At 37.4% G+C, this 13,223-nt stretch overlaps 7 protein-coding genes across 7 annotated transcripts; 2 read left to right on the plus strand and 5 right to left on the minus strand.

Moving 5' to 3' along the window:
• The first annotated feature begins 538 nt into the window (after positions 1-538).
• BDF20DRAFT_866742 (uncharacterized protein) lies at positions 539-2,293 on the plus strand. Its single transcript, XM_053080860.1, has 5 exons — positions 539-895; positions 956-1,112; positions 1,173-1,390; positions 1,468-1,757; positions 1,833-2,293. The coding sequence occupies exons 2-5, from the start codon at positions 969-971 to the stop codon at positions 2,138-2,140; spliced, it is 960 nt and encodes a 319-aa protein (XP_052937630.1). The 5' UTR covers positions 539-895; positions 956-968; the 3' UTR covers positions 2,141-2,293.
• On the minus strand, positions 2,294-2,725 carry BDF20DRAFT_866744 (uncharacterized protein; the record flags this gene model as incomplete). The annotated part of the gene is given in 5 exon segments (XM_053080861.1): positions 2,294-2,508; positions 2,567-2,635; positions 2,646-2,650; positions 2,677-2,682; positions 2,705-2,725. Coding segments are annotated over 2 exon segments (228 nt in total), but the record flags the coding sequence as incomplete, so codon positions are not given.
• Positions 2,726-3,212: 487 nt separating this feature from the next.
• On the minus strand, positions 3,213-4,933 carry BDF20DRAFT_905863 (S-adenosyl-L-methionine-dependent methyltransferase; the record flags this gene model as incomplete). The annotated part of the gene is made up of 2 exons (XM_053083211.1): positions 3,213-4,813; positions 4,876-4,933. The coding sequence occupies 2 exons, from the start codon at positions 4,931-4,933 to the stop codon at positions 3,213-3,215; spliced, it is 1,659 nt and encodes a 552-aa protein (XP_052937632.1).
• Positions 4,934-5,130: 197 nt separating this feature from the next.
• On the minus strand, positions 5,131-7,240 carry BDF20DRAFT_470788 (uncharacterized protein). The gene is made up of 4 exons (XM_053075529.1): positions 7,188-7,240; positions 6,002-7,116; positions 5,554-5,702; positions 5,131-5,491 (listed from the first exon to the last, which is right to left on the minus strand). The coding sequence occupies exons 2-4, from the start codon at positions 6,920-6,922 to the stop codon at positions 5,452-5,454; spliced, it is 1,110 nt and encodes a 369-aa protein (XP_052937633.1). The 5' UTR covers positions 6,923-7,116; positions 7,188-7,240; the 3' UTR covers positions 5,131-5,451.
• On the minus strand, positions 7,241-8,944 carry BDF20DRAFT_470787 (uncharacterized protein). The gene is made up of 4 exons (XM_053075528.1): positions 7,884-8,944; positions 7,757-7,819; positions 7,477-7,689; positions 7,241-7,388 (listed from the first exon to the last, which is right to left on the minus strand). The coding sequence occupies exons 1-3, from the start codon at positions 8,547-8,549 to the stop codon at positions 7,576-7,578; spliced, it is 843 nt and encodes a 280-aa protein (XP_052937634.1). The 5' UTR covers positions 8,550-8,944; the 3' UTR covers positions 7,241-7,388; positions 7,477-7,575.
• On the minus strand, positions 8,945-11,386 carry BDF20DRAFT_938505 (integral peroxisomal membrane peroxin-domain-containing protein; the record flags this gene model as incomplete). The annotated part of the gene is made up of 6 exons (XM_053084775.1): positions 8,945-9,562; positions 9,646-9,807; positions 9,891-10,555; positions 10,655-11,041; positions 11,117-11,203; positions 11,284-11,386. 6 exons carry the CDS (start codon positions 11,384-11,386, stop codon positions 9,395-9,397), a joined length of 1,572 nt encoding a protein of 523 aa, XP_052937635.1. The 3' UTR covers positions 8,945-9,394.
• A 227-nt stretch (positions 11,387-11,613) lies between these two features.
• Positions 11,614-13,223, plus strand: BDF20DRAFT_912574 (uncharacterized protein; the record flags this gene model as incomplete). The annotated part of the gene is made up of 7 exons (XM_053083971.1): positions 11,614-11,787; positions 11,879-12,074; positions 12,170-12,291; positions 12,378-12,545; positions 12,612-12,773; positions 12,840-12,977; positions 13,071-13,223. 7 exons carry the CDS (start codon positions 11,614-11,616, stop codon positions 13,221-13,223), a joined length of 1,113 nt encoding a protein of 370 aa, XP_052937636.1.

Raw genomic sequence — 13,223 nt, forward strand, 5'->3', positions numbered from 1 at the left:
CCGTGAACAAAAGCATGTTTATCATATCCAATGTAATTTGAGAAATATGGTACTACCACTGGCAGTATGCATCCGATGCTACTGTTCCGACTTCAATAGCTCATATGAAATGTCTAGACCTAGCCTTTATGAAAGATTAGCGTTCTTTGATTCATACTTTTCTTGTATAATCATATGAGTTCCTTTCTCCTCCTTTTTCGTTCCGAGTTCCACCTCTCTGTGTATGTGTGACTCCAACTATTTAGCAATAAATAAATAACCATTACGCCCTAATGAGATAAATTAACTCTTTCCTGTTCTTTCATACACTCAACTTACTACAACAATATATTGTCACCATGATTATTGAAGAAGTATATAAAGACGGTACGCGTTGTTAAAAAAAATTGATGTTAAATATACAGCGTGAGTCCTTATAAACAGTGACAATTTTAGAAATAGCTTCACAGCTACTTTGTCAAGAAGGAGAGAAATTAAGCTGGAATAAATTTATCTTGGATATGAAAGATAAAATAATATCAAATTACAAGGGGGAGGAAACTAAACTATATAAATCACTATGGAAGCACGCGTATAAAGTTGTTGCTAAAAAGTTGAAATTGGAGTCAGGCACAGCTGACCATGAAGATGAATGGGAAGTAATCGAAAAAGAATTATCCAGCTCACACAACTCACAATCAAATTCTTCAACACCGTCAAAAACTAGCAGCAATAGAAACAACAAAGATAGCAATAGTAGCACTTCTTCGCTTAATTACCAAAAGAAATTAATCTCAACCGATTATATTACATTGAAAGACATCCATAGCAAAATAAAAAATAGATGGATATTGAGTTCAGGAACCGATGTAGAATATACAATTTACAATGTATCAAAAACGTTTAATTATGTCCAGTAAGTAAACCTGTATAGCACCAGTTTTATTTGTATTTTATTATTGACACTTTTTTTCAGCCCTGCACACTCAATGATTTTCAATCCTAATGATCCTATTTGGCTCGATCATTTCAGTTCAGAGGATCTCGTAGAAATAAAGGAACACGTTGATCACTCGCTAAATGATGACCTACCTAGCGAACTGACAGACATATTATTATTACTAAACCAAAAGGTAAAATTTTTATTTTTTTTCATTTTTTTAACTCCATTTTCGTTAATGTTATACCACCAGACAACATTCAGAGCGATCTACGATGCTATGGAGACTGTGCATGCGGACCCGGTTCATGATAAAGAAAAGTATTGGCTCAAAACTAGCATAATTAATTATGCTTTGCTCTTCATCAATGGATCTACTATAGCACCGAATAAATCTGAGGCAGATCATTTGGACGACGTTTATGGTTTCATCAAAACCAGCAAACAGCTAAGTGGCACTAATACTGAAAAGTAAGTCATGCACAGCATTGGTACTATGAGAGAAGAGCTGTCTTGACGGATATAAAATATTTTGATTTCATAAATAGAAACACGCGAAGCACTGCATGTTGCGAAGAAATTAACAAACATCGACTGATAGGTTCAATCAGCAAAATCAATAGGACAAAAGCAGCTAATCATGCTGATCTGGTATTTAAATATTTGACTCATGAAGTTGGATGTGTCGAAGTTGGTTTACACAACAATGGTCCATCAGGAACGAAGGAGTTGCAAGAATTAGAGATAAAAACACCACTAATGTTGAAAAGTTTCATCTTACATCTTATCAAAGACTATGAAGTTATGCCCAAAAAGTTTAAAGTCATTGCAATAAGTGGTAAAATATATATATATACATAAAAGGATTCTCGTCCATATTAATTTCATATTAATTGATCTCTTTGTTTGATAGGAACGTATATATCTGCTCAAATAATGACGTGTGATAAAGGATCTGTTGCCCTAGTAGGTACATCTCGACGCTATCATATGCCAGAATCCGTCGCTGAAATACCAAAACGATTGCCACCCGTATTAAAGCTGGTGTACAATTGTGCTATGGCAATTCAATCAACCACTAACCATTTGAAAGCAATTTCTGCCTCAATTTCGCTGAATGAAGGCTCTGAAGTATATTTCCCTCCGTGTTTCCTTGCGGGTGATAGAAAAAGAACCCATCAACTGCTTTCACGGACTAATGACAAACTTTATTCATTATAACATATGAAAAATAAAATAAAAGAACAAAAACTATTTTACTAAAGAGTGTAATCGTAATAATACTTCTGCAAGATGTGTAAGAAAGAGTCTCTCTTCGCTTCAAAGCATTAAGCTTCTACTAACAGGAGTAACCACGAGAAGGTGAAGACTATATACTCCCAACCCCCAGAACCCAAAGTTGCCTCCTGCCGAACTACTTCTGGTGTACGAAGAACCAGTAAAGTAAAACGCAGCAACCAAACCTGATTCGACGGACCCCTATCAAGCTACCACTGGAGTACAATAACGGCAACATCCAATTCTCACCTGAAAAGAAGTCAAAGGCAACGATCCAAGCTACCACTGGAGTACAGTAGCAACATCCAATTCTGACTTGATTCAAGATTTCCCCAAGCTACCAAAGGAGTACAGTAGCAACATCCAATTCTCACATGACAAATAGTCATGCTACCAAAGGAGTACAGTAGCAACATCCAATTCTGACTTGGATCTGATCTGACTTTCATCAAGCTACCACTGGAGTGCAGTAGCAACATCCAATTCTCACATGACAGATAGTCATGCTACAAAAGGAGTACAGTAGCAAAATCCAATTCTCACTTGAAAAAAAGTAAAGAAGAAATCCAAAAGGTTGGCAGTTGCACCGCTTTATATACGCCTTGTATCGTAAACAGAGCGCTCTTTCAAAAATAGTCTGATGACGTAGATAGGGCAAGGGGAATCGCTTATTTCACCCTCACTATTTAGCTGAAATTAAAAGATGATGATGTAACAACAACGCTTTTCATAGAAAAAGATTTTACACATAAGAGCAGCCATTACTACCTATTAAGTTACAAAAGCTATTTCTTTAGTTAAAGGTTTGTTCCTTGATCTTATTTCGAATGCGGGAGGGCGTTTTTTAAAGTACATGTGTAAAAAAAGGAAATGACGGGCTTAACAAGTATATTTACGTACTATTTCAAACCAGATCAATTACGCTTAAATAATACAATAGATTGTCATTAATATTTATGGAGTTGGGTCCGTAGTTTTACTGTAGATATATTTACATGTGTTTGATTTGTAAAAGTTAGGACTTTATATAGAAGTTTTGGATCTTCGATCCTCCATTATTTACACTATATTCAACTTCGCATTCCAGTTCTCTTGGGTTATCTACACCCTTATGGCAAGTAAAAACACCACGGATCTTATCACCTGCCTTTACTTGGATAGGTTCCTCCAGGATAAATGCTGTCTGCTTCCAATGTGTATCTTTACCGAGCGGACTTGTAGTTAAATAAATTTCTCCCTTTACCTTCTCTGCTCCTCTATCGGCGGGAATATCATGTCCATCACGAGTAAACCATGTGTCAAACCAACCACCAAATGCATACAGTGTACCATCTTTGTTGATTTTCATTTCATATTTACATACAAAATCGAGCTGTTTTGCCGTGACTGTCTGCAAAGGTAAATCTTTCAACGTGATAATATCAGAAATCACACTTTCTGGCTTCAAAAAATCGATCACTGCTTCATTTAATGTAGGTTCTTTCATTGCTGACATTTTGAAACCGTACACGTCATTCCAAAAATTAACGCGGTCATCTTTCAAGTCCTCATCATCTAAAGCCGCCATCAAAATGCGGGTCTGACTGGGTGCCATGATACCCTTTGGTGCTAACCAACGATCACGAGCTACAAGAACCGAATCCAACATGGCTTCAAACAAAAGGAAGTATCCCATCCATTCAGAAACAATAATATCGACCTGAGGCACGGGTAATTCAATCTCTTCAACTTTGCCTCGAATACATGTGATGATATGATCAAGCTCGTTTTCTTTGATATTGCGTTTTGCTTTTTCAATAATGGCAGAATTATCAACAGAAAATACTTGTTTTGCACCGGCTTTAGCGGCAAACATGGATAAGATACCAGTGCCACATCCCACATCCAATACGATTTTGTTCTTAAAGATATCTTTGTTTTCGTAAATGAAGTCGCGATAAGCTTCGGTTCGAGCTGTGTCTTTTAACATTTGTTCATGGATATCATTGTGGGCATATCCGTTAAAGTAATAATTGCCTTCGTCAATAAACCCCTTATTCACTTGATCATTTTTGTTGCTGCTGTCATTGGCAAGGGGTTCATAGAATGTCTTTTTGACCATCTGCTTGTATTCTTCAAATTGCCCTTCAAGATTGATTTTGGACTCCTGTGAGGCTTCTAACAAACTCAGTAAATGCTTTTCTAATTCTGTAGTAGCCTTGAGATTGATCAAGTCTGGTAAGGCTGAATTTGATGTTGTATTACTACTTGTAATAGTAGGCTCCTGTTGTTGCTGATTTTCATTTTCAACGAACTCTAATTCTTCGAATGCGAAAAGTAAAGGATCATCTTCCAACACAGGCTTTAGATAAACTTCGTCTTCCCAGAACTTCTCTTCACCGTTGAGTTTTAGTACATTCTCAGCTGCCAATTTTTGCGAACGAACATAGTTGATCAACCGAATGCATTGATAAAAATCGAGCTGCAAAGAGTGTTTCAATGATTGGAAGTCGAATTGATGCGCCTCTTTCATATGTTGAAAAGCTTTTAAAGGATCTGCAAGTATATCTTGACAGAATAAACATTGTGTATCAGTTACTTCGTCCTCATCGTTAGACCAGTCATCCCATGCTTGATCTGGAGTTAAAGAAAGGTTAGTTACAGTGCGTGAACGTTGATACTGCGCTATAAAATGCTACCTTCAGGATCAACTTCTGAACGCTCATACTGAGAACTATTTTCAAAGGAACGCGACATTTTCTACTATTCGCAAGTAGCGTTCAATAAGTAAAAGGGGGCATTGCTGATACCAGAATTAAGGTTCCTGCGAAAAGGAACAAAGCCACATATATCGAAGGGGAAAGATAGTCTCTGGAAAACCTCACAGCTGCATAAATTTGTTATCTGGACCTTTTTTTCCCGATTGAATTCCAGGCATATCTTAAGGTGCGAGCAATAAATTCACCGCTTTTGATAGTTTATTTGATTGCTAATTGATAATCAATAACAGATGCAATTAGACAACTTTCGAGGACAGAATCATTTGATTGTTTTTTATGAAAGAAATATAACATTATACGTCAAAATAGTAGAATACCATGGGAGAAGGAAATATTAAATGCGCCAGTTTAAAAATGGACAAGTTGGTATATATACTTTTTTAAAATATTAGCTTTGAGCAATGAGCGTGCTATCTTTGACTTTCACCAACAAGCATATATTGTTATCTGTGAAGAAAAAAAAAGCTCTGCAAAATATCGTTATACTATGAGTGTTCAATGTCGGTGTATTTCCATTTGTAATTGACTCAAAAGTCTATAGTATAACTTTGTTAGTTTCTCCTTCCACTATATATTCTATTACCACATTGATGTTACCTTGCAAGTTGATCTCTTTCATCTATAAGTGAAGTGCGTTCTTTTTTTATGTCCTGTATCAGCATCTCATTGTTTGCTGCTATTAATTGCCAATGAGCAATCTTTTCTTCTGATTTACTGAGACGACTTCTGGCATCATTTAATTTGCGCTGTTGGTGTTGTCATTAAGTCACGTATAAGAAGAGAGAAAGAATTACATATAAGCATTCTACAGCATTAACGTGATATACTATAAGAATTGCCTCAATAAAATGTAAACATAAGATGAAATCTCGTCAAAAGTTATAGATGGCATAGCTATCCCATTTTTATGCATAGCAACTGCATAGGCTATATCATAACTCATCCAACCCTCGCTATCGATATCGCTGAATTTTCGTTTATCCTCATAATAATAATAAAAAAAAAAAAAAAAAAAACACCGTTAAATGCAATATTAAAAACTAACCTCATAGCCTTCAATATCTTTTTCAAGCTTTTCTACTATTTGGTCCGTTTGCACCTTCAATTCTTCTGTTTCTCTGTGCCTTGATGCTTCCATGGCTTTAATTCTGTAGGAAAATTTTTCCAATTCACGATTTTTGGCATCTAACATAAACTGATATTGTTCATGTAAAGTCTGCAGCTCTTGTCGATGTTGTTCAGCAATTTTTACCAGCCTGCTTTGTTCCTTCTGCTCAAATTCTTTTATCTCATTGGCAATTGTGGTGCTCTGTTGCTCTGGACTACTGATATTACTGCTATTACTAAAGTCATTGCTACGAGGTCCTTTGGGTGATCTTGGTGGTGTGCTCGCTGCTTGTTGTAATTTTTTTTCTAGCAATGCAATACTATTTTGAAGCTCTTGTATAGTAGCTGCTTTTTCCTGTTCTGAAGTCATCCATTGCTTTTCATGTAGCTCTTTCAAATCTTCAATTTTTTTGTCAAGTGCCTCAATTTCTTTCTGTTTGCTATCAATAAGATATAAGCACTTTTGATGGTCAGTCCTCTCATTAGATTGCTGCTGAGACGTAGCATTACTGACTGAGGTAGGTGAGAGTTTTGCAGACGTTTCGAAGCGGGCAGTAGCTGCCTCCAATGACGATTGCAAAATATCAATCCTGTTATCTAATTCTTGAATATGAATACATTGCTCGTCGATCTGCATTTCCTTTTGATTGCTTATCTCCAACAATCCAGTGATTTCTTCTTGATGTTTTTCTTTCAGCTTTTCTATGTCCCTCTTATGCTGTTCTTCTTCCAGTGACAAGCGATCATACAGTTGATCAAGTTCTTGCTGAACAGATTTTATCTTTTGCAGCCACACTGAAGTACTATCGTCGTTGCCATTCTGTAGAGCGCGAATTTCATCGCGATAGCGACGCTCCATAGCTTCATATTCTGCTTTGCTCAGGCGCTTGTACTCTTCATAAGCTTTTTTTACAGTATCGAGTTCCTGCTGAGTTTTTCGTTGTTGGCTGGCCGAGTAGGTTGTTTCTAATTCCTCAATCTGCTTTTTAAGGTTGATGATAGTGCTCGCTTGATCCTTATTAGATGCTTCACAATATGAAAGCTTTTCTTTCTCTACCTGATATTGGACATGAGATGCTATAATACCTCGCTGGTTACTACATATATTTGCTTAGAATACTTACAGATAACCTTAACTCATAACTTTCCATTATGCTTTCTTTTTCAGCAGCATGTGCTGCATTTAATTTGCTGATTTGCTGCTCATAAATAGATGTCAATTCATCACGCAAATTTGTTAGCTCGGATTGAAGAGTGGCTTTATTTTTTTCAAGTTCTTCCTTTAACTGTTGTTCATATACTGCACTAGTTTCAGCTTCTATAACCTATTCAATACGCAGTGGGAAAAAGTGTTTGTTTCATCATTTATATGTCATCGTGTAAATAGAACCACCAAACACCTCAGCTTTTTACCTTTCTGTCGGTTTCTTGATCGAACACAACCTCCGCGTTTACTGATTTATTGAATCCATCACAAGCAGAGATGGTATCCTTGCGTTGAGAATATACACATTAGACTGAATTCTTATACATATCGCAATAAGACACAGTGTTTATGCTCACTACTTTTTGTTCTTCAATAGCGGGTTTTGGACTGGTCTCCAGTAATAAAAGCTTGACCTCATTCTATGGTAAGTGAAAGGTAATACGCTATAGCTCCATATAATCAGTATCTTTACTTGCTTCGAATTACCTCTCTCTTCAAATTCTCTTTAACTTCCTTTAACCTTTTAATCTCCTCTTCTTTTTCAAGCAACTATTAAGATATGGTAAGAATTTGCTCAATGAAGTATAAAGAGACTTTGGCTCCACAGTTTTACCTGTTGCTTCAAAGTCTGTATCTCATTTATTAACTCAACGCCTGCTACTATGGAGGCGCTGGAAGTAGATGCACGTTTTTTATTTGTAACAGAAGCGTTTGTTGAGTTATTATGAGAAATGACGGATGACCTTCTCGACAAGGTTGTTGTTGCTGTAGCTCCTGTTGGTGTTGTTGGAGATGGTGGTATAATCGACCTTCTGGTTCTCAGTGGAGTAGGTGATTTAACGGTTGAACTTGTTGTTGTTGTTGGAAGAGTGCTACTAGATTTGTTATTAATTGTCTTTGAAGAGTTGGTTTCTATTCTTTTTACATTTGCTGTTGCGTTTGCTATTTTTGCTGAGGAGGATGTTGAGCTTCGCACACTAGAAGTAGAAGATGTGGCAGAAGAGGCTCGGGTTTTGGAAATAGAAGGTGAAGAGGTCTTAATGCTTTTTGCGGCGACAGAGGAAGCCGACGCAGTAGAAGCTCTTTTAACTGAACCAGTAGCATTGGCGGTTGGCGTAACTGTAGTATTGCTGTTGGCATTTATTCGACCAGTTGTTGTAGTAGGTTTTGTTGCTGCTGGGGAAGTTTGAATGCCTAAAGACGCTAACGTCGATTGTCGTCGTTTAGTTGTTACTGGAGTTACCTTTGTTTCAATGGATGGCTTGTTATTGTTGGCCATACTGTCTGGGTAGAATATTTTGTAGATTCAAAAGCAGAGAAACAATACTTTGTTGAAAGAAAGAAGTATTATGGTAAAATAATGTAACAACCTGAATAAAAGGTGACAGTTGGTGATGAACTCGGCTGCGTTTCCTTCTTTTGAAAGTTTAAATAGAACAAGGTTCATTGGTGATACCATCACTAAAGTGCTTTTCATTCTTGTCGTATAAGCTGTAGTGTCAAGGCTCTTGTCTAAATAAGGAACGTCAGCACGAACTTCTAAGGTTTTATATTTGCGCTTTTTCTAGAGATGAATTCATAAACCAGCAAGGGCTTGAACATCCTAATTTCAGCAATCTAGGAATATTACAGTTCATGGTGGAGGTATTGCTTTATACAGGTAGATCCTGTACAACGTTCACTGAAACGCGTTTTATCAGTCATTTGGGAGCATTTATTTTATTACGTTATATTAAGGGGTGAGGAACAATTTTCCTCTTTTCTCTGCTGATGGGAATCGACATAAACTGAAAAAGACAGATTTGAATGAACCTGTGGAATTATTGTGCTTTGAACGGAAGTGTTATCCTTTCTACTGTTCTATATCGGTACCGCTCCGTTATATGCAACAATAAGGAGTTGTCGGTTCCTCATATTTCTTATGTAGAGACGCATTAAATAATTGTTGCACTTTGATTGTGCTTATTTTTGGGATTCTCTTTTCATATTGATGATCCCTGAAAAGTGATTATGTGCAAATCGTGTACCATTTACTCCTGATTGAAGTACTTGGATGTAGATGAAGAAAAGATGTTTATGTCCGATACAGCTTTGTTGTATGTAAGCCTGGACGTAAGCGATGCTTCAAGCTTTTTCACAACTTCTAAACCATCGCCTTCTTCGTATCTTTTCATTCGCGTCAATGGCAGTTGGAGCTTCGACATGAGTATACAGGCTCCCCTCCCTTGGTTCAAATATGTTCCCATGATCATCACTATATACCCAACCTTCTTTACTGGGTGTTATCGCGACCTATAATTCATCGACGACAAAAAGTTACAATAACTCGTCAGATTCTGCTGCTTTAGAAGAGGTGAAACAATCATTGTTCTTACCTCTATACATAAAATCGAATCGACCCATGGACCCGTTGTATCTATTGCCCACTCGCTGCTTTCTTTCCATTGATAGCCGTCGGGAGGTGAGATCGCTGCTATATCTTTAGGGAATGATGATGCTTCTGTTTCAATAGAGGTAGACAAAGGAAGTCTGCCATCCTTATTTTGTAACAGTGATTAAATTAATGCTTGTACGTAGGAGAAGAACACAGTCATAAAGATGATCAAGAACAGATGATTACCTGCAACGGTAGATAGCACTTACGACTAGGACACCAAATTTGGCTTTCAAAGATGGAAACTTCATGTATAATCTCTTTGTTCTTCTCGAGCCTTGATTTCAAATCAGTATATCCTTCCAACCACGCTTGCGTACTTTGCTGATAAAAGCGAATCAAATAAGGCTCGAGTTCATTTATAATGTATTTTGCGAACCTTGTGTTTAGAATGAATACCGATAACCCTGATATTAAAAAAATGAGGCGTACAGGAACAAAGTAAAGAGCAAGCGCTATAAAGATGGTGGGAAGCAACAGAGCTTGAAGCATAAATATAGTTCTCTTTTCGGAACTCCAGTTGAAGTAGTTGGACTGTTGTAATAACACCCAATCGTAAAAATCACTGAACTCGCCCATATTGTTTTGCAAATTTTGTAAATTACGCAAGTACTCTGGAGAGTTCTCCATGGCTGGCTGAAACAGTTTGGAGATATTGGAGAAGCGATGAAAAGGTACGTTGCTGTTATGTGCTTCCTTATTAGCATCTTGTGTTAATGATGATGCAATTGACAAAGACGATGAAGAAGAGCCTTTCCTGACGTCCACGGTAGCTTTGTTACGGTCACTTGTCAAGGCAAAATATAGAATGGCGCATTGGGGTATGAAAAATAGTAGTTTTGGGTATATGCCTTTTTTTTTAAAAAAAAAAAAAAAACCAAAGCACAAAGCTTATCAGTGATTTGGATTCTACATGGTATGCGTAGCCTTCCTCTATAAAGCAAACTTACAGATAATACTGTAAGATAATAGGACGACAAAAGTATCGATGGGGTTGTTCCAACTCAGCAATAACAGCAGTCGATCACGAAAAGCAAACACAGGCCCACATCGAGATACGAAGCGAGTAAAATTGATGGTTGAAGCTTGGGGATTAAGTGGTGGTTGATTAGCCAAGTAAGCATTGTTTGGAATAGGGTTGTCGACAATGGCGTCAAGAACAATATTTTGGAATTTCTTGGAAGTGACAATAGCCATCAAATGGTTTAGACTATCTGCAGTAGTAGGCTTATCACTTAGAGGAGTTACAATAGAATGAGAGCTACTGCTATTATTTTGCCGCTTTAGATCGCTGCTTTCAATACGATTATGCTGTGATAGTCGTTTAAGATATTTCTCTGCTTCGGATTCGGAGCTTATTGCCATTGCTGCATCTTGGAGTATTTTACTACTTTTACAACTTTCTGTATTACTGCTATCTTTCAAAAATCCCTGAGATACAGCAATAGAACATTTGGCGGCTGTCTTTTGACAGCTATGATGACAGTTGTAGCCGCAGTCTTGCCAATTTTTGCGGGTCAAACACCAAAACGGTTAATGGATACAGCTGGAAGATAAATTGACCTTTTTCTTTATATACCTCTACATTGAAGGCCTTGTCGCCTGAGCCCCCATAAGAGCTGTTTACATTTATCACAGTAAGTTAAGTGTGTAAACGTTTTTTCGTCAAAAGAATGACTCATGAGCTGTCAAGCAATGGGGACGAGAATGAGATTCAGGTGAAGACAATAAAAAAAGATGAAAATGCATTTTCCAAACGGCTGATTTTAAACAATCAATTCCGAATCTGAACCGAAAAGGACTGGATAAGGCTAGCTGACCAGTTCTTCTATTTCCTCTTCGCGTATCTTTGTGGTCCTTTTCGACATTTCATAGCGATCGATTGACTTGGCTGGGTTCTAAGGGCAGCATGTCAATAGATCAACGATCCAAGTTGACATTTAAAAAGCTTTGGTCAAGCAAAATACCGGATTCTATAAACTGCTTGACCGTTGGAAAACCGTTCCTTGAAGAATTAAGTGAAGAGAATGACATTCTCATCGGCACAACAGCTGGTCGTGTGTTGATACTGAACCAAACAAAAGTGGGTTTATGCAAACAACAGCTTTACATCAAATGAATGATAGTCAGTTAACAGAGTCTTTCCCTACACCTACTCTCTGCCACTTGCACAGCCTTTAGAAGGACTGTTAGAGACCAAAGGTGGCTCTATTAAAGCTATTCAGTTGCACGATCTAACAGGTTTTCGAGCCCTTGATCTTGCTGTGGGGGATTGCGATGGCGTTGTCACCCTTTTTTCTCGACAGCAGATTTTAAGTAAACGAGAGTTGAGTTCTGCTATAACAGATATATGTATTCACACAGACCTGGGTAAAAAAAAAGACGTAGCGACGGGGTAAAGAATACATCCGAGAAGAAAGGAATGTAACAACTAATCTATCTCAACTTTTCTTTCTCTTTTTCAGCGGGTGGGTATCAGATCATTGCAGGAGATATAACAGGTTCAGTTACTAGTTTTCAACAGCATGATGCATTGTGGAAAATTAATATAGCAGAAGAATCAGCCAAGCTGGTGACACTTGGTTTGGTAATAAAAACAAGACTAACAGTGTTTATCACGTCTACTCAATTGTCAAACGAATGGAATGATTTATTTTATTGTCATTTTGTTAGAGAGGGCGGCGCTCACCTGCCATTCGATGTTTACTATCTACTATACTAAAAGATCGCTTTGGAATGGATATGTCGTGCTTACTTGTGTGTGATGGATGGCCTTTTGTACACTTTATTCAAAATGGCGAGAGAATTCTTACGCTCCAAACATCTACGGTGATACATTCTGTAAAGTTCATATCTCCCCACGTTCTAAATCTAGAAGACTAACTGATACCACTTTATACTTAAAAGATGTGTTCTGGAAATTTTCTGACTACCGAAGGGTATGAGAAACTTGTTGAAAAACAAAACAAACGAAGAGCAACCGTCGAATCTCCAGAAAAAAAGCTAACATCGCAGCAAGTACTCATGGCGGGAGCGGATGGCTATGTCTATATTATGATTGATTTTGAGGTATAAAATGTAGATGGAGGCATTTTACTTTACCAAGCGAGAATTGACATTTTATCATTTTGAAAGATATACCAATGGTTTAAAGTAGGGTTTTGTTTAACGAAAATTTTGAAATTTAGACCTTCCTCGTTTAAAGAGGAAGAAACAGACATCATCCTATGCGTGGGGCATTCCAATCAGTTGTTAGGCTATAGAAACGGTGAGGTAAGTTGGGGCAGTTATATCAAGTTTTCGTCTATAAGAAGAGGGACAAGATACTGAAGCATTTTTTTTTCTCTCTTTTCACCATGGACACAGCTAATATGCCAAATTGTTACTTCAGACTGGCCACATGCTATCACACTTGGTGACGTAAATGCGGATGGCAGCGATGAATTAGTAATAGGAACTTTGGATCAAATGATAGAAGTGTTTGAATGGGAAGCTAAAGATATACCGGACGCCTTTTAA

This window comes from Mycotypha africana, assembly GCF_025528875.1.
Source record: "Mycotypha africana strain NRRL 2978 chromosome Unknown BDF20scaffold_4, whole genome shotgun sequence".
Taxonomy (NCBI): Eukaryota; Fungi; Mucoromycota; class Mucoromycetes; order Mucorales; family Mycotyphaceae; genus Mycotypha; species Mycotypha africana.